The 11,805-nt window shown below is 44.6% G+C and overlaps 5 protein-coding genes across 7 annotated transcripts; 1 reads left to right on the forward strand and 4 right to left on the reverse strand.

Moving 5' to 3' along the window:
* The first annotated feature begins 30 nt into the window (after positions 1-30).
* Positions 31-3,059, forward strand: LOC136195176 (arrestin red cell-like). 2 transcript variants are annotated; one of them, XM_065984448.1, is made up of 17 exons: positions 31-186; positions 347-377; positions 487-547; positions 609-680; positions 745-772; positions 831-1,035; positions 1,100-1,159; positions 1,219-1,286; positions 1,350-1,419; positions 1,489-1,566; positions 1,614-1,698; positions 1,756-1,828; positions 1,876-1,954; positions 2,008-2,075; positions 2,128-2,226; positions 2,275-2,652; positions 2,717-3,059. In XM_065984448.1, the coding sequence occupies exons 1-17, from the start codon at positions 122-124 to the stop codon at positions 2,793-2,795; spliced, it is 1,599 nt and encodes a 532-aa protein (XP_065840520.1). In that variant the 5' UTR covers positions 31-121; the 3' UTR covers positions 2,796-3,059. The 2 variants fall into 2 exon arrangements, with proteins under 2 accessions (XP_065840520.1, XP_065840519.1); XM_065984447.1 differs by having other exon boundaries at positions 1,350-1,566.
* Positions 2,769-4,414, reverse strand: LOC136195190 (activating signal cointegrator 1 complex subunit 1-like). The gene is made up of 6 exons (XM_065984467.1): positions 4,265-4,414; positions 4,004-4,204; positions 3,757-3,935; positions 3,540-3,676; positions 3,381-3,491; positions 2,769-3,312 (listed from the first exon to the last, which is right to left on the reverse strand). The coding sequence occupies exons 1-6, from the start codon at positions 4,362-4,364 to the stop codon at positions 2,994-2,996; spliced, it is 1,047 nt and encodes a 348-aa protein (XP_065840539.1). The 5' UTR covers positions 4,365-4,414; the 3' UTR covers positions 2,769-2,993.
* Positions 4,415-5,341: 927 nt separating this feature from the next.
* On the reverse strand, positions 5,342-8,287 carry LOC136195173 (ubiquitin carboxyl-terminal hydrolase 44-B-like). Its single transcript, XM_065984442.1, has 16 exons — positions 8,157-8,287; positions 8,069-8,103; positions 7,971-8,013; positions 7,870-7,910; positions 7,589-7,810; positions 7,340-7,534; positions 6,994-7,284; positions 6,885-6,939; positions 6,735-6,829; positions 6,461-6,670; positions 6,353-6,408; positions 6,188-6,306; positions 6,105-6,133; positions 5,902-6,054; positions 5,802-5,848; positions 5,342-5,753 (listed from the first exon to the last, which is right to left on the reverse strand). Exons 1-16 carry the CDS (start codon positions 8,280-8,282, stop codon positions 5,533-5,535), a joined length of 1,938 nt encoding a protein of 645 aa, XP_065840514.1. The 5' UTR covers positions 8,283-8,287; the 3' UTR covers positions 5,342-5,532.
* On the reverse strand, positions 8,277-9,043 carry LOC136195199 (A-kinase anchor protein 14-like). Its single transcript, XM_065984480.1, has 3 exons — positions 8,561-9,043; positions 8,459-8,511; positions 8,277-8,407 (listed from the first exon to the last, which is right to left on the reverse strand). Exons 1-3 carry the CDS (start codon positions 9,032-9,034, stop codon positions 8,323-8,325), a joined length of 612 nt encoding a protein of 203 aa, XP_065840552.1. The 5' UTR covers positions 9,035-9,043; the 3' UTR covers positions 8,277-8,322.
* LOC136195174 (uncharacterized) lies at positions 8,976-11,792 on the reverse strand. Of its 2 annotated transcripts, XM_065984443.1 has the most exons (14): positions 11,720-11,792; positions 11,566-11,673; positions 11,437-11,518; positions 11,313-11,369; positions 11,084-11,236; positions 10,886-10,980; positions 10,739-10,807; positions 10,618-10,678; positions 10,531-10,560; positions 10,285-10,466; positions 10,172-10,225; positions 10,034-10,121; positions 9,729-9,983; positions 8,976-9,666 (listed from the first exon to the last, which is right to left on the reverse strand). In XM_065984443.1, exons 2-14 carry the CDS (start codon positions 11,638-11,640, stop codon positions 9,041-9,043), a joined length of 1,827 nt encoding a protein of 608 aa, XP_065840515.1. In that variant the 5' UTR covers positions 11,641-11,673; positions 11,720-11,792; the 3' UTR covers positions 8,976-9,040. The 2 variants fall into 2 exon arrangements, with proteins under 2 accessions (XP_065840515.1, XP_065840516.1); XM_065984444.1 differs by having other exon boundaries at positions 11,566-11,752.
* Between the last annotated feature and the right edge of the window lie 13 nt (positions 11,793-11,805).

An 11,805-nucleotide genomic window follows, 5' to 3' on the forward strand; every position in this document is an offset into this window, starting at 1 on the left:
TGCTTTGTTCGAGTATCCGGGCTTCGCGCGGCGCTACGCAGAGGAAATTATCGTGTCTCGCAACGCTTGCAAGAAAAACAGTTGAGATTCGCTTCTATTCGCTTCCGCACGACTCCTCGAAATGTCGGACGAAGACAGCGATCATCGCTCAGGCAGCGGCAGCCACAAAAAACGACCGGGTGTTCGGTAAATTCGAGCGATTCCAACTCGGACCCCCTTTTCTTTTTCGCACGAACAAAGCGCGTTTCGCAGCCGCAGAACACTGACACATGACACATACGACCCGCTAACAATCCAGAACGCGTACTCTAGCTAAAATCGAATCGATTTCTCTTTCCCGGGGCAGAGTCTTCAAGAAAACGTCACCCAATGGAAAGGTAGTGTGGGAGTGGGAGTCGACCGATAGACGATCGTCGACGGTCGCGCAGATTCCGATTGGCTAAGCGAGGCTTCCCTTTTTTTTCCCCTCCCCCTCTTCTCTCATAGATTACTGTCTACGTTGGAAAACGTGATTTCATCGATCACAACGGCGTCGTCGATCCTATTGGTCGGTGATGAGCACGTGGCCCCTAGCCGCCGCCACCGCTACATTTGTCTAATTTTTTTAGACGGTGTTGTTCTCGTCGAAACGGATGGTTTGGGTTTAGAGGAAAACGATGGAAAACGACCGGATAAGAAAGGTAAAAATAGATTGCGCGCGCGCGCGCGCGAATCTCTAGTCTACAGTATGTGATCTTTTTTTAGTCTTCATTCAAGTGCTGTCGGCATTTAGGTGTGTGTGTGTCGGTGGACGACGTGTTAGCGTTTAACTACTCTATCTGTCTCTTTAGGCATGGAAGAGAAGATTTGGACGTTCTCGGTCTATCGTTTCGAAAAGATCTCTATGAAGATCATATTGTCTTGTATCCGCGCGGCGAGGGATCTGCTGCCGCCGCCGCCGCCACCGCCACCGCAGCTGACGATGCGCCTAAAACTAAACTTCAAGAGCGATTGATTCGAAAACTTGGTGCAGGCGCTATTCCTTTCGTCTTTCAGGTTGCCGTCGCCTCTTTCTCCCTTTTTCTCCTTCCCGATCTTATTTCATTTGGTTGACTTGTAGCTTCCGGCCGGGATTCCCGCTTCAGTCACTCTCCAACCAGCTGCCGGCGATACTGGCAAGGTACTGTAACTAATGAAAGGCTAAGAAATTTCATTTGATGATAGACGCGCTTTTTTTAGCCTTGCGGAATTGACTATGAATTGCGTACGTTTGTCGCCGAATCGGCAACGGACAAGCCCGAAAGAAGGTAAAATATTCATTCACGGGCTAAAGGCGCGCACGCATGACGCACAACGCACGCGCGATTTAGATCGTCCGTTCGATTGGGCATCAAGAAACTCTTTCACGCATCGAATGATTTTGCTGTCACTCAGGAACAGGTACGACGATTTTCTCTTTCACTTGTCTCTCACCCCGCCCCCCTCCCTTTTTTTCCCTTTCTTTTGCAGCCGGCCGCTGAAATTTCAAAATCCTATTTCATGAGCGGTGTTGGCGATCTTTATGTTGAAGCGCGTCTTGATAAAGCTGTGAGAGAAACTGCGAAATTTGATTGATTTTATTTTCTTCTCTCTAGATGTATTGCCATGGTGAGGAGATCAAACTCTTTCTCAACATACAAAACCGTAGTGGTAAAACGGTTAGAAGACTTAAAATTGCAGGTAAAATCCACAGTAGAAAAATCAATTTCTGAGAATTTTTTTTCTCTTCCTTTTTAGCTCGTCAATTTGCTGAAATTTGCTTGTTTTCTACAGCGCAGTATAAATGCACTGTAGCCTCCATTGAAACAGAGTAGAATTTAAAAAATGCTAGATTATTTGTATAATTTATTTTTGAAGCTCTGAGGGCTTTCCTATCTCGCCAGGACAGTCACTCTATAAGACCTACATATTGAAACCTCTCCTACAAGCAAATAGGGTACAACGCTTTCATTTTAATTAATTAATGAAATTGTACGATTTTTTATTTAGGATAAACGAGGCCTTGCCTTGGATGGGCAGTTGAAACACGAAGACACAAACTTGGCATCATCTACAATGTAGCTTCAAAGAAACATGGATTGATTTTATTTTTCAATTTTTTACATGTAGCGTTTCGGGCCACATTCCAATGACGACGGCGGAGAAACAGAGACTGGGCATAATTGTTCAATATAAAATCAAAATTCGTTGCGTTGTTGGATTTGGAGGGTCAGAAGCATTTAATTTTTTTATACAGTAATTATTATCTCTACGTAGGGATGTTGTATTGGAAGTTCCATTTATTTTGAGCTCTCCGAAACCGACCGACGTCTTGAGTCCAATCCGCGGCGTAGCTCAAGTGAATTCGCGCGCGGCGACGAGGAGTGCAGCCAGTCAGGCCGGCTATGCACTTGCCGCTCCAATATTGGGAATGATGTTGAGCCAAAAGCAAGAGAATCGACTTCCTGGTGGAAGTGACACGACGGCAGCGGCGGCGGCGGGAAATGGTAGAAGAGACCCAGGAATTCCCGCCGTCGCTGCGTCGGCGCCAGCGGCTGTTGTGACGACGGCTTCCGCCGCCGCCGCCGCCGCAACCGCCGCCGCTGAACCCCCAGTTGATAATACTCTTGTTCAACTTGATTATGATGACCACCTGTAAGTGTCTAGACTTTACCTTCTCCTTAATTAATTTTTTCTCTTTCTCTTTCTCTTTCTTTAGACAAGTAAATGATGAAGATGTGGATTTAATTTTTGAGGAGTTTGTTCGTTTGAGAGCCGGCGGGGAATCGGAAGCCTAACGACTTCTACGAGAGATAAGTCAAGAGGAACGAACAGTTGTTTGTTTTTTAGTGAACAACTCTAAATTATACTTATGCCTCACAGTGATATAAGTAATGCAAGTGATTGAGATCAGACCTGCACAAAAGGTCTGTTCCTGTAAAATTTTTTTCGTGTGTATGCTGGCTGCTGTTTTTTCTCTCTTTTTTTTCGTTGTTTTAGAATGTGATTGAATGTGCGCAATTGTAGTAATTGTCTGATCCACTGGAAAATCGTTCTGATAAGTGGATTGTTTCGAATGGGACGTCACTGAAGAAATAGTCCTTGAATTCGGTCAAAATTTGTTCAGCATCAAAGGAATGTCTCGAGGCGCGATGACGACGATTTCCTATTTCCGTTGCAATTGTGTCATCGTCGTTTCGCCGAAGTTTTGAATTCATCAGAGTTGCGTGCAATTTGACGGATCCGTCAGAATCGTGATGCGCGAGACCGGCGGCAGAGAAGACGCCCACCAGTTCATCAGCTATCCTTTGAAGCCTATTCATCACAAGACCAAAGTAAAGCGAGACCTTTTAGGGGGGATATAATATTAGTTAGCGCTTTACCCGTTTAGTGAGACCTTAGCGTAGAGAACATCAACTTCTCCTGGGTCGTCATTCATGTATTCAAGTCCTTGAACGTGGATTTTTGCTGGGATTTTCTCCTCGACGTTTTTTCTACACAATGCTTTTTCTCTTCTTTTTCTCCCCCTTAAGTCTTTTTACCTTATAATTGCTTCGAGGGAGTTCTGAAGTAATTGGATGGCTTTTTCTTTGTCTTCTGCTCCGTATAATTTCAATGTTCCAATTGTCAAATGCAATTTTGCGGGATTTTGAAAAATAGAAGAATCAACGGAACGAGCCTAGGAAACAAACAAACAAACAAACAAACAAATAGTCACTCCTGCAGGAGAAGGAAGGACCGACATCTGCGTTTTTTTACCTTAGGAAATCGTTTCAACACTTCATCTTGAAATACTTGAAATTGTTGCTGCATAGGTGGCGTGTTGAGGGGAATGGAGAGAAAGTGTGTCCACGGCTGTTTCATTTTTGCTGATTCGACTAAGACTTCTATTTGAGATTGAGCCGCCAACAAGGCCACTTTGTCGGAACCACTCAAAACTAATAACACAACCACGTGTAATGGATGGGGATGGATGATCTAGATTTCAATGGCAATTCTTATTTACCTACTTGGCCGTCACTTCCCTTGGTTGGAACGGAAATTATACATTTTGTTTCCCTCTCAATTCTCTTCTTCGTTTCACCACTCTTCCCAATTATAAATTTGAAAAATTCGGCTGCTACGTTCATAGACACTCTGAAGCCTTTCTCTGTTTGCTCGACAGCAAAATCGTCGTCATCTTGCTCCCCAAGCTCAACATCGTCTTCTAAGTCGAAAAAAAGAAAAAGGTTTTTCGTCTTTGCACTTTTTTCATTCTATTTTCTACCTAGGTAGGCTTCAGTAGGCCGAACAATCGTAACATCGATGGGATTTCGTCGATATCGTCTACCATTGACATAGATAATGTCAGGCTGCAAAACGTCCATGAATTCGAGCAAAAAGAAAGAGTTTACGATTCGATGAAGGCGAAACGCATGCGCACTTCTCGAGGAAAATCAGAAGACGAACAAGGAAGACTTCTGTTCAGACGATGACGAATACAGATGGAAGAGGCGAATGCTTTTTTTTCCTCCTCTTCTTGCGGCGGCCCAACGAGTCCGTGGATCGCCCTTTCAATTTCCAGTTTCCTTCGTCTGTCGCTGCTGCACGATATTGCGCGCCCGTGCTGACGTATTTTAGCCAAAGCGAGCGGGATGTAAGAAAACAGTGGAAGGGGGCTCCCTATTAGGAACTTCCGGCCCCTTTTGGACTCAAGGTATTTTCTCATTGATCTTCTTGTCAATTGTTTTGTCGCGTAGTCGTTCCCCCAATCCGACGAGGCAGACGCAGCCATCCCTCTGGGCCGAGAGCGAAAAGAGGCCGCACCTCTGCCGGGGCGATAGAGCGGCCCTACTCTTGGTGGTACGAGTGATAACTACCATCCCCCACTTGGGCAAGACGCTGTGGGCAAAATCGCGGTCCTCCCGGGTCTTGGGTTAATGACTCCCCCCGTGCCCCGGTGGCGAGGGCACCCCCTTTGGGCCTTAAAGGGGTATACTGAAGGCCTCAACCTGCGGGATGAATGGGTGATCCCACCTCCTTGAGAGCTGGAGGTTAACTCGTCTAATGCGCTCTTCTCCTTGCGGCTTGGGTGAAAGTCGCCCTGGATGACATGGGAGTATGTCACACCCCTTGGACCTGGGGGGAAGTTAGGTCCCTGCTCACTCTCCTCCAATGGGAGTGAGTTGAGAAGAGGACAAGGAGCGCCTAAGAAGACGCCGGAGGACAACGGATGGCCCAGGAGGAAGTGGGCAAAGCTTGTCTCCTCTATATGGGGAGACGAGCAACGCAGGGAGGGGGGAGCATAGCTCCCTCCTTCCTGCATAAAAGAAGAAGATCAAAGGACGCTTTTTGTTCAATTTTTGCACATCCGGGACTTTATTGATTTTTTCCGCATAGCTTCCCCTACATTTGCCTCTTTTGGGCCCTATCTCCTGTCCCCCGCGCGCGCATGCGTGCGTATATTATGCGCCTACTACGATATAAAAAAACTACAGTATAAAAAAGTAAAGACTATAGATGTCGTCTCTTCATTGATTCGTCAAAATGACGTGATCAATTGAATGCTAGGGGCGATCGAGTTCGAATTGCGGCGGCGGCGGCGGCGGAAGTTGGCTGAGGAGTTAGAGAGGGGCTCGTCAAACTTGCCTTTATGTGTCGCACTAAATCCGCTGTGCTTCCGTGACGAGTGTAGAAGAGAACATAGGCTTGAGATTTGAGAACGTCGTCGACCGAACAAAGAGACATCCGGCTGTCGTTACAGTCCACCCAAGTCTCTAAAAACAGACACTAGATTATCTAAGAGAAGTTTCTCCATATCCTACCCGCTTCCGGGTTCCAACAATAAGACGTATAATGACCTGAGATAAAACTGGAAAAAAGAAATGAACGAGTTAAAAGGTGGGCGTTGGCCGTCTTTATTACCCTCGACCGTGATGCATGATCACTCCAGTCAATCGATAGAGAACTTGAGTTGGCTGCAACAATTCGTTTTCATTGCACACATAGGGTTCCATATCCAAGTCTATAGGAAACGGAACGTGGACGCTAATTTTTTCGCGTCTCTTCCCACACCAGCTACATAAACAAAAAGTCAATAATTAATTAAAAATTTTTCTGACTCTGACCGAAATCTTTTCAGATGCAAACGAAGAACCTGTGTATGTTAAGAGAATGATAGTAGCAAAACATGTGGTGGTGTGCCACTTACATCAGGCAACTGTTTCACTTTTAGTTGCTTTGTAGCCGGCTGATACTCATCTTGACTGCAGTGTGAACAAGAGTAAACACTGCCTAGCATCTCGCGTTCCGTAAACAAGTTCAACATTTCTAGCCACACCGATTAAAATAAATTAATAACTATAGAGTATATTACCTGACAAAGGACACTCATCTGTACTAACATTCGCCCTACCTCTCTCAATTTGATACCTAGAAAACGTCATCACATCAGGGATATAATCTCATACTATGTTCTTTGTACCTCGCGGGAAATTCCAAAGACAAGTCTAGAAAAGGTTCGACGGTTTGAGATACATTTTCGCACGTGAGACACGTGACTTGACTTATTAATTTTCCCTCAAATGATCGCGGTATAACATCGCACGGCAATAAAGAATCCTGAACTGGGCCAGATATCGATAAAGGGTCGCGCAACGACGTCAATTCGCAATGAACTTCACTAAGAAATTCACTATAGAAAATAATTATTTTAATTGATTCTAATTCCTATGGAGATCTGCTGATGCTTGTCCCACCACAAAAATTCTTGCGCATCCTGTTGGGAGTAACCATGGAAATCAGGCAGTTTTCCCCAAACGGCATTAAGCATTGATCGAGGTGTAACCATTGACTAGATAATACCTAACTCATGAACCCTAACCCCCCCTATCATCTCATCTCCTTACCCATTTACCAGACCACATGACGCGGAATAAGGCATGCAATGCTTTACAGAGTGGCCTAAGACCATAACTAGAAATAGCTGCCGCAATTTGACGTCACAACTATTCTTACCTTATTTTCAAATCATTATTATCTCCTCCGTCCGTCGTCGTCGTTTCTTCATGGTCGTGGAACTGGCGCTTGCTGCTTGATATTAATTGCAAATGATGGTCGACGGGAAATTTTCTTTTTCTGCTGAAACTCATTGCAGGAGCAGTCATTACTTCTTCGTAGCAATCCACTGTCGTCTGTCGTACATATTTACGTCGCTGTTGCTGGGCAACGATTGATGCCGCAGGTGATTGAGGAGTTCTTTTTGATAATGCCAAAAATCGAAAACACTCGCGAAAAAATGGCTGATGACTGAAAAATCAAAATTGGAGAAATAATTAATAAGGGAAGATTGGGAGCCTATTACCTCAAAGCCTGAAGAGCTGAATTCATATAACATGTATTGCCTAGATTTCTTAGTCCAGTTATTCCAGGTGCAAGGCATTTGATTTTGGATTGAGTAGAAGAATTGAAATGCTTGGTAGATGATTTAACTTTGCTAACTTTTTGACTCTGTACAAGGCGACGCCAAGAGGAGAGAAAAATTGACAAAAGTCTCACTCTACACGTGTATTCCTAATAGATAAATAGAATCAAATTATTTTTGAGATCTCACCTGTGATGGCAAATGGCTGTGCTCATTTTATCGACGTTTTTGTCGTTTTCTTCGTCGTCGTTTTTCGTCTCTTCGATGATGGTTGCCTGGCGACGAAGAATTCGTCCACTTCGTGTTGTTGACGCTTCGAATTTTCGAGTTGCTACTTGAGAAACGGTGTCCCGTACTAGCTTGATATCGCCTTGCTTGTTATCATTGAACACGTAGGAATCGCACTCGTAGCTTGACGTCACATATAGCACGTGATAGAATTTTTTCTTTAACTAGTCTATGTTTATTACCAGAAAACGTAGAGTCGATTTATTTCTAATGCCAGTGGATGCTACATCATTGGAGAAGGGAATTGAATTAAAAATAAAGACGCGACGATATATTTTCTTGCGTTCGTTCGATTGAAATGATCAAGTGCGTGTTTTTTCGCGTATCTGCGCGAAAAAGATAATTATTCGACTATAGGTGCTTTGACGAGCGATTTCTTGCCTTCCGCAGCCGAAATGAGAACACGAGAGACATGCCTGCGTAAAAAAACGTCGATTGGGCGTCGGGAAATTCGTTTTTCTACACGTACCCACACCGATTCCGTCGTCCCGCACACCGAACAGCTCCAGTTCGACGGGCGAAAGAGTCCCTTGTTCGTTCGCGATATCGAAAGTACGTTTCTCGCGCAAAGAACGTGCCTACACTCTTCGGACATGTGGAGAGATTGTCCCGTATATATTTAGTGCGCTAAACTTTCAAAAGTCGATCGCTTCCATTGTATCTACTTTGCATTCGATTACGTCACGTAGCCATTTTTCTCTGAATTGCGACTGTCCAGGTCTATAAGCGGCAAAAAATTGATTTTTTTCTCAATTTTAATCGAATAATTACCTGTGTACAAGACGATTCGTTTCAAAGACGTAATATACGCTCACAGGCATTTTCTTAATAAAATATTACAGGCGAAGAAATTAAAATGTACGTGCTACTGACCGGTGCAGCATTTGGAACGAAAATCGTAAAATAGACACTAGCCGTGGCTCGGGGTATTGGCTTACGTCGTGTTGGCATGCTCCACGTGACTCGATAACGATATTTATCGCCTCCGTCGCTTTCTTGATGATCGAAAAAATCGATGCAGTGCTTCCAGTTGTCTCCTCGACGCCAAGTCCCTATAAATTCTTCAATTGACTTTTCTCCCGCGTTTCGAGTGAATTCTCCGCTAAGAGGCCACGATATCGACGGGATTTTGTTTTCCTCTTCGTTTTCGTCCTTTCGAAGCGGTTCGAAGTGACGTAAAGCGTCTTCGATGACTTTGTCGACCAATTTGTGCGCTTCCGTCGCGTAATCGCGATAATTCACGGCAGAACTGACGACTTCCATTCTCAATGTCGTTTCTGTCGTCAAGGAAGCTAGCGCGCGCATGACCGCCTTTAGAAAAAGAAAAAAAAACCCCAGAAAAATCATGCATTTTTACAAAATAGCGCAACGCTTTCTTTGCTGGTTGGTGACAATGTGAATGACCCTGTTGACGTCACTTTGTTTGGCCCAGCAGTAGACTGTCTGCCACATCATCATATGTGGAACATAGTTCCGATGTTCCGCACTCAATATAACAGGAATGCATTTTTGCGAGCAATCCCTTCTTTGATCGACGTACAAAGCGCGAATGTAGTGACATAATTGGCGAGTTATCTGTTCGTTTCCAGTGCCTCGATTGTCCGAATTAAAATCGTTGACGAGACTCTCGCTGCACACTACAATTATGTGTTCTGCTCTAGTGATCGCATACTGCGCCCAACGAGAGATGTCCGCGCGAGCGTGCTGCTCTTCAAACTCGTGTGACGTCGTTGGCACTTTTAGTTTGCTGTGAAATAGGTGGACAATTTTTCGACAGCGCTTTGCGTGAGAAGTATCCTTTGAAGTAGCCGTTGTCGCTGATGTCGAATAGACGACTAGAAGTTTGGAGTCAAAGTGAAAGTCAGGACTGTCGTCATTATTGCAGTCTGTTTCTTGTCTTTGATAATCTGATACCATTCGTCTTAATACTGTTTGATCAGGATGCGCCAGAAAACCGCCTGGAGGAATTTCCTCCTCCCCTAGGGAACACAAGACAATTAGAAAGCGTATGATGATGATGATGATGATTAATTAAATTTACCACTGTCTGTTGATACGGATCGCCTGAGACGATAGCCAGCTTCTTTCTTCTTCTTTTTGACGTAGCATGACCACATGATTATAATAATAACTACAATGACAGCAACTCCGCTCATAACACCGCTCGCAGTTATGACTATGCTAAGCAAAGAGCTTGAAGTAGCATCAGGAGGTGAAGTCGGCGTTGTCATTGTCGTCGTCATAATCGTTGTCTCATATTCTGTAGTAGTAGTAGCTACAATTGTTGACTGATAAGCTAAACGTAGAAAAAATAAGACTGGCTGAGTATGTGAGTGAGTGACGTACTCGGCGGAAAAACTGCATATGCTCGAACATGTGAAACACTACCCCATCCATTCAAAATCGTACTATGAGGATCCCCAAGTTGTTTCACCTAAAAGTAGAGACTGAGGGTGAAGGTGAAAGAGGCGTTGATGGACAAACCATAATTAGATAGGGTCCAGGAAGAGAGAATGTCAGTTCCGTATGATTGGCATTCTACAGATGCAATATATACGTATTGTTGAATTTTTCTATTGGTTACCAATCCGCTATACCGGCTTAAATGTTTTTTCTCCTCGACAAGATCTACCAATGATTAGGCAGCGGTAGTCAATGATGGTGGAATCTATTTTTTGTCCTTCAGGATGGATTGCAGGCGTCCAAGTAAGCATTCCCACATACTCTTTCTCAGTTAAATTTGTCTGCGTAAACTTTAAATCTTTGGGCGCAGCTGGGGCTAGAAAGTAAGGAAAAAAGAAGTTTTTCATTAAAAAGTTGACAGCGGCGCCACCTAAGGTAACCTGGAAAGAGACAGTTGTCCCCAATACAATCTAAAAAAATAGAGTCAATGAGCAGGTAGGTCCTAGGAAGAGAGAAGGCATCATTACCGGGTGAAGTGGTCGTAGCATACAGGCCAGTTGCATTTGAAACATCTCCCAAAGGGGTCACCTAGAGCAACATATAGACTATAGGCAGCGAGAAAGTAACAAAACACCGCTCCTCCCATACGTAGATGTGATATTTGCTATTGAAATACCAGGTGATATCGCTGGTTCCTTGAGGAATGATGCAATTCGTCTAATAAAATAGAAGAAGAAGAAGAAGAAGAAGAAGAACGGTAGTGTGCACAAATGCTAGCTGTTGCCCATTTCCTACGTCTGATTCATTCTGATTGATTTCTAAGCAAAAACGCTCAATTTTCTCTACTTTATCTTCAACTGTGACGCGAATTTGAATCCCGGGTAAATTGTCTGCAAACATTGAAAGCGAAAGACAAAATGACGGAAAAGGAGGAGGAGCAAATCGTTTTCAGGTGCAACGACGAGACCACGCCCCCCCCCCACACGAATTTACCAAAATTGCTCCACGAAAATCGTCCTGACAGATTTTCTATGGTCGGTCTGTTGTTGTTGTTGTTAGGATAGAAGAAAGTGAGATTGACTTGAGGAAGAGACGAATGAACCACAGCATCCGCTTTTCCGGTTAGAGGCGGAGAAAAAGGACAATCTGGGAGTGAAAAAGAAGTTGTCGTAAGCCCAGCCCCCCTCCAGGCCCTCCCCCCCTTCTTCTTCTTCTTCTTTACCAGGAACAAAGAGGCGGTGGCACGTCTTTTGCGCTTGCGCTTGTTTGTTGGCGTCGGCTGCGCGCCCGTGCACAACAAACAAATCATGTTGCTAATTAGACAAAGAGAGTGTCGTCACTCTTACAACTCTTCGATGTTGGGGAAAGGCCGCCGCCTCTGCGAAGACGATTTCGTGGGGGTGCCAGTCCGAGTTCATCATTCGGCGCCTGTCAAAACGGTTTCGTTTGTCATCGACCTATGCAGTTCTGTTTACTTGTTTGAAACGATACGAATAGACGTATGAAGCGTCGAGAGCGAGTAGAAGGCAGAGAAAGTAGCTGCGTCGCATTTCCTCCTTCCTTTAGGGTCAATTTAACGCGCGCTACAAGAGAAAAATGCGAAAATCGGAAGCTAACAACCTCACGCACCTCATTGCCGATGCAGGATCCACCTCTGCTGCTACAGTGAGTATATCTAACGGGTGTGTACGTTGACGGGCATGCGTTTCTCTGTC

This window comes from Oscarella lobularis, chromosome 14 (genome assembly GCF_947507565.1).
Source record: "Oscarella lobularis chromosome 14, ooOscLobu1.1, whole genome shotgun sequence".
Taxonomy (NCBI): Eukaryota; Metazoa; Porifera; class Homoscleromorpha; order Homosclerophorida; family Oscarellidae; genus Oscarella; species Oscarella lobularis.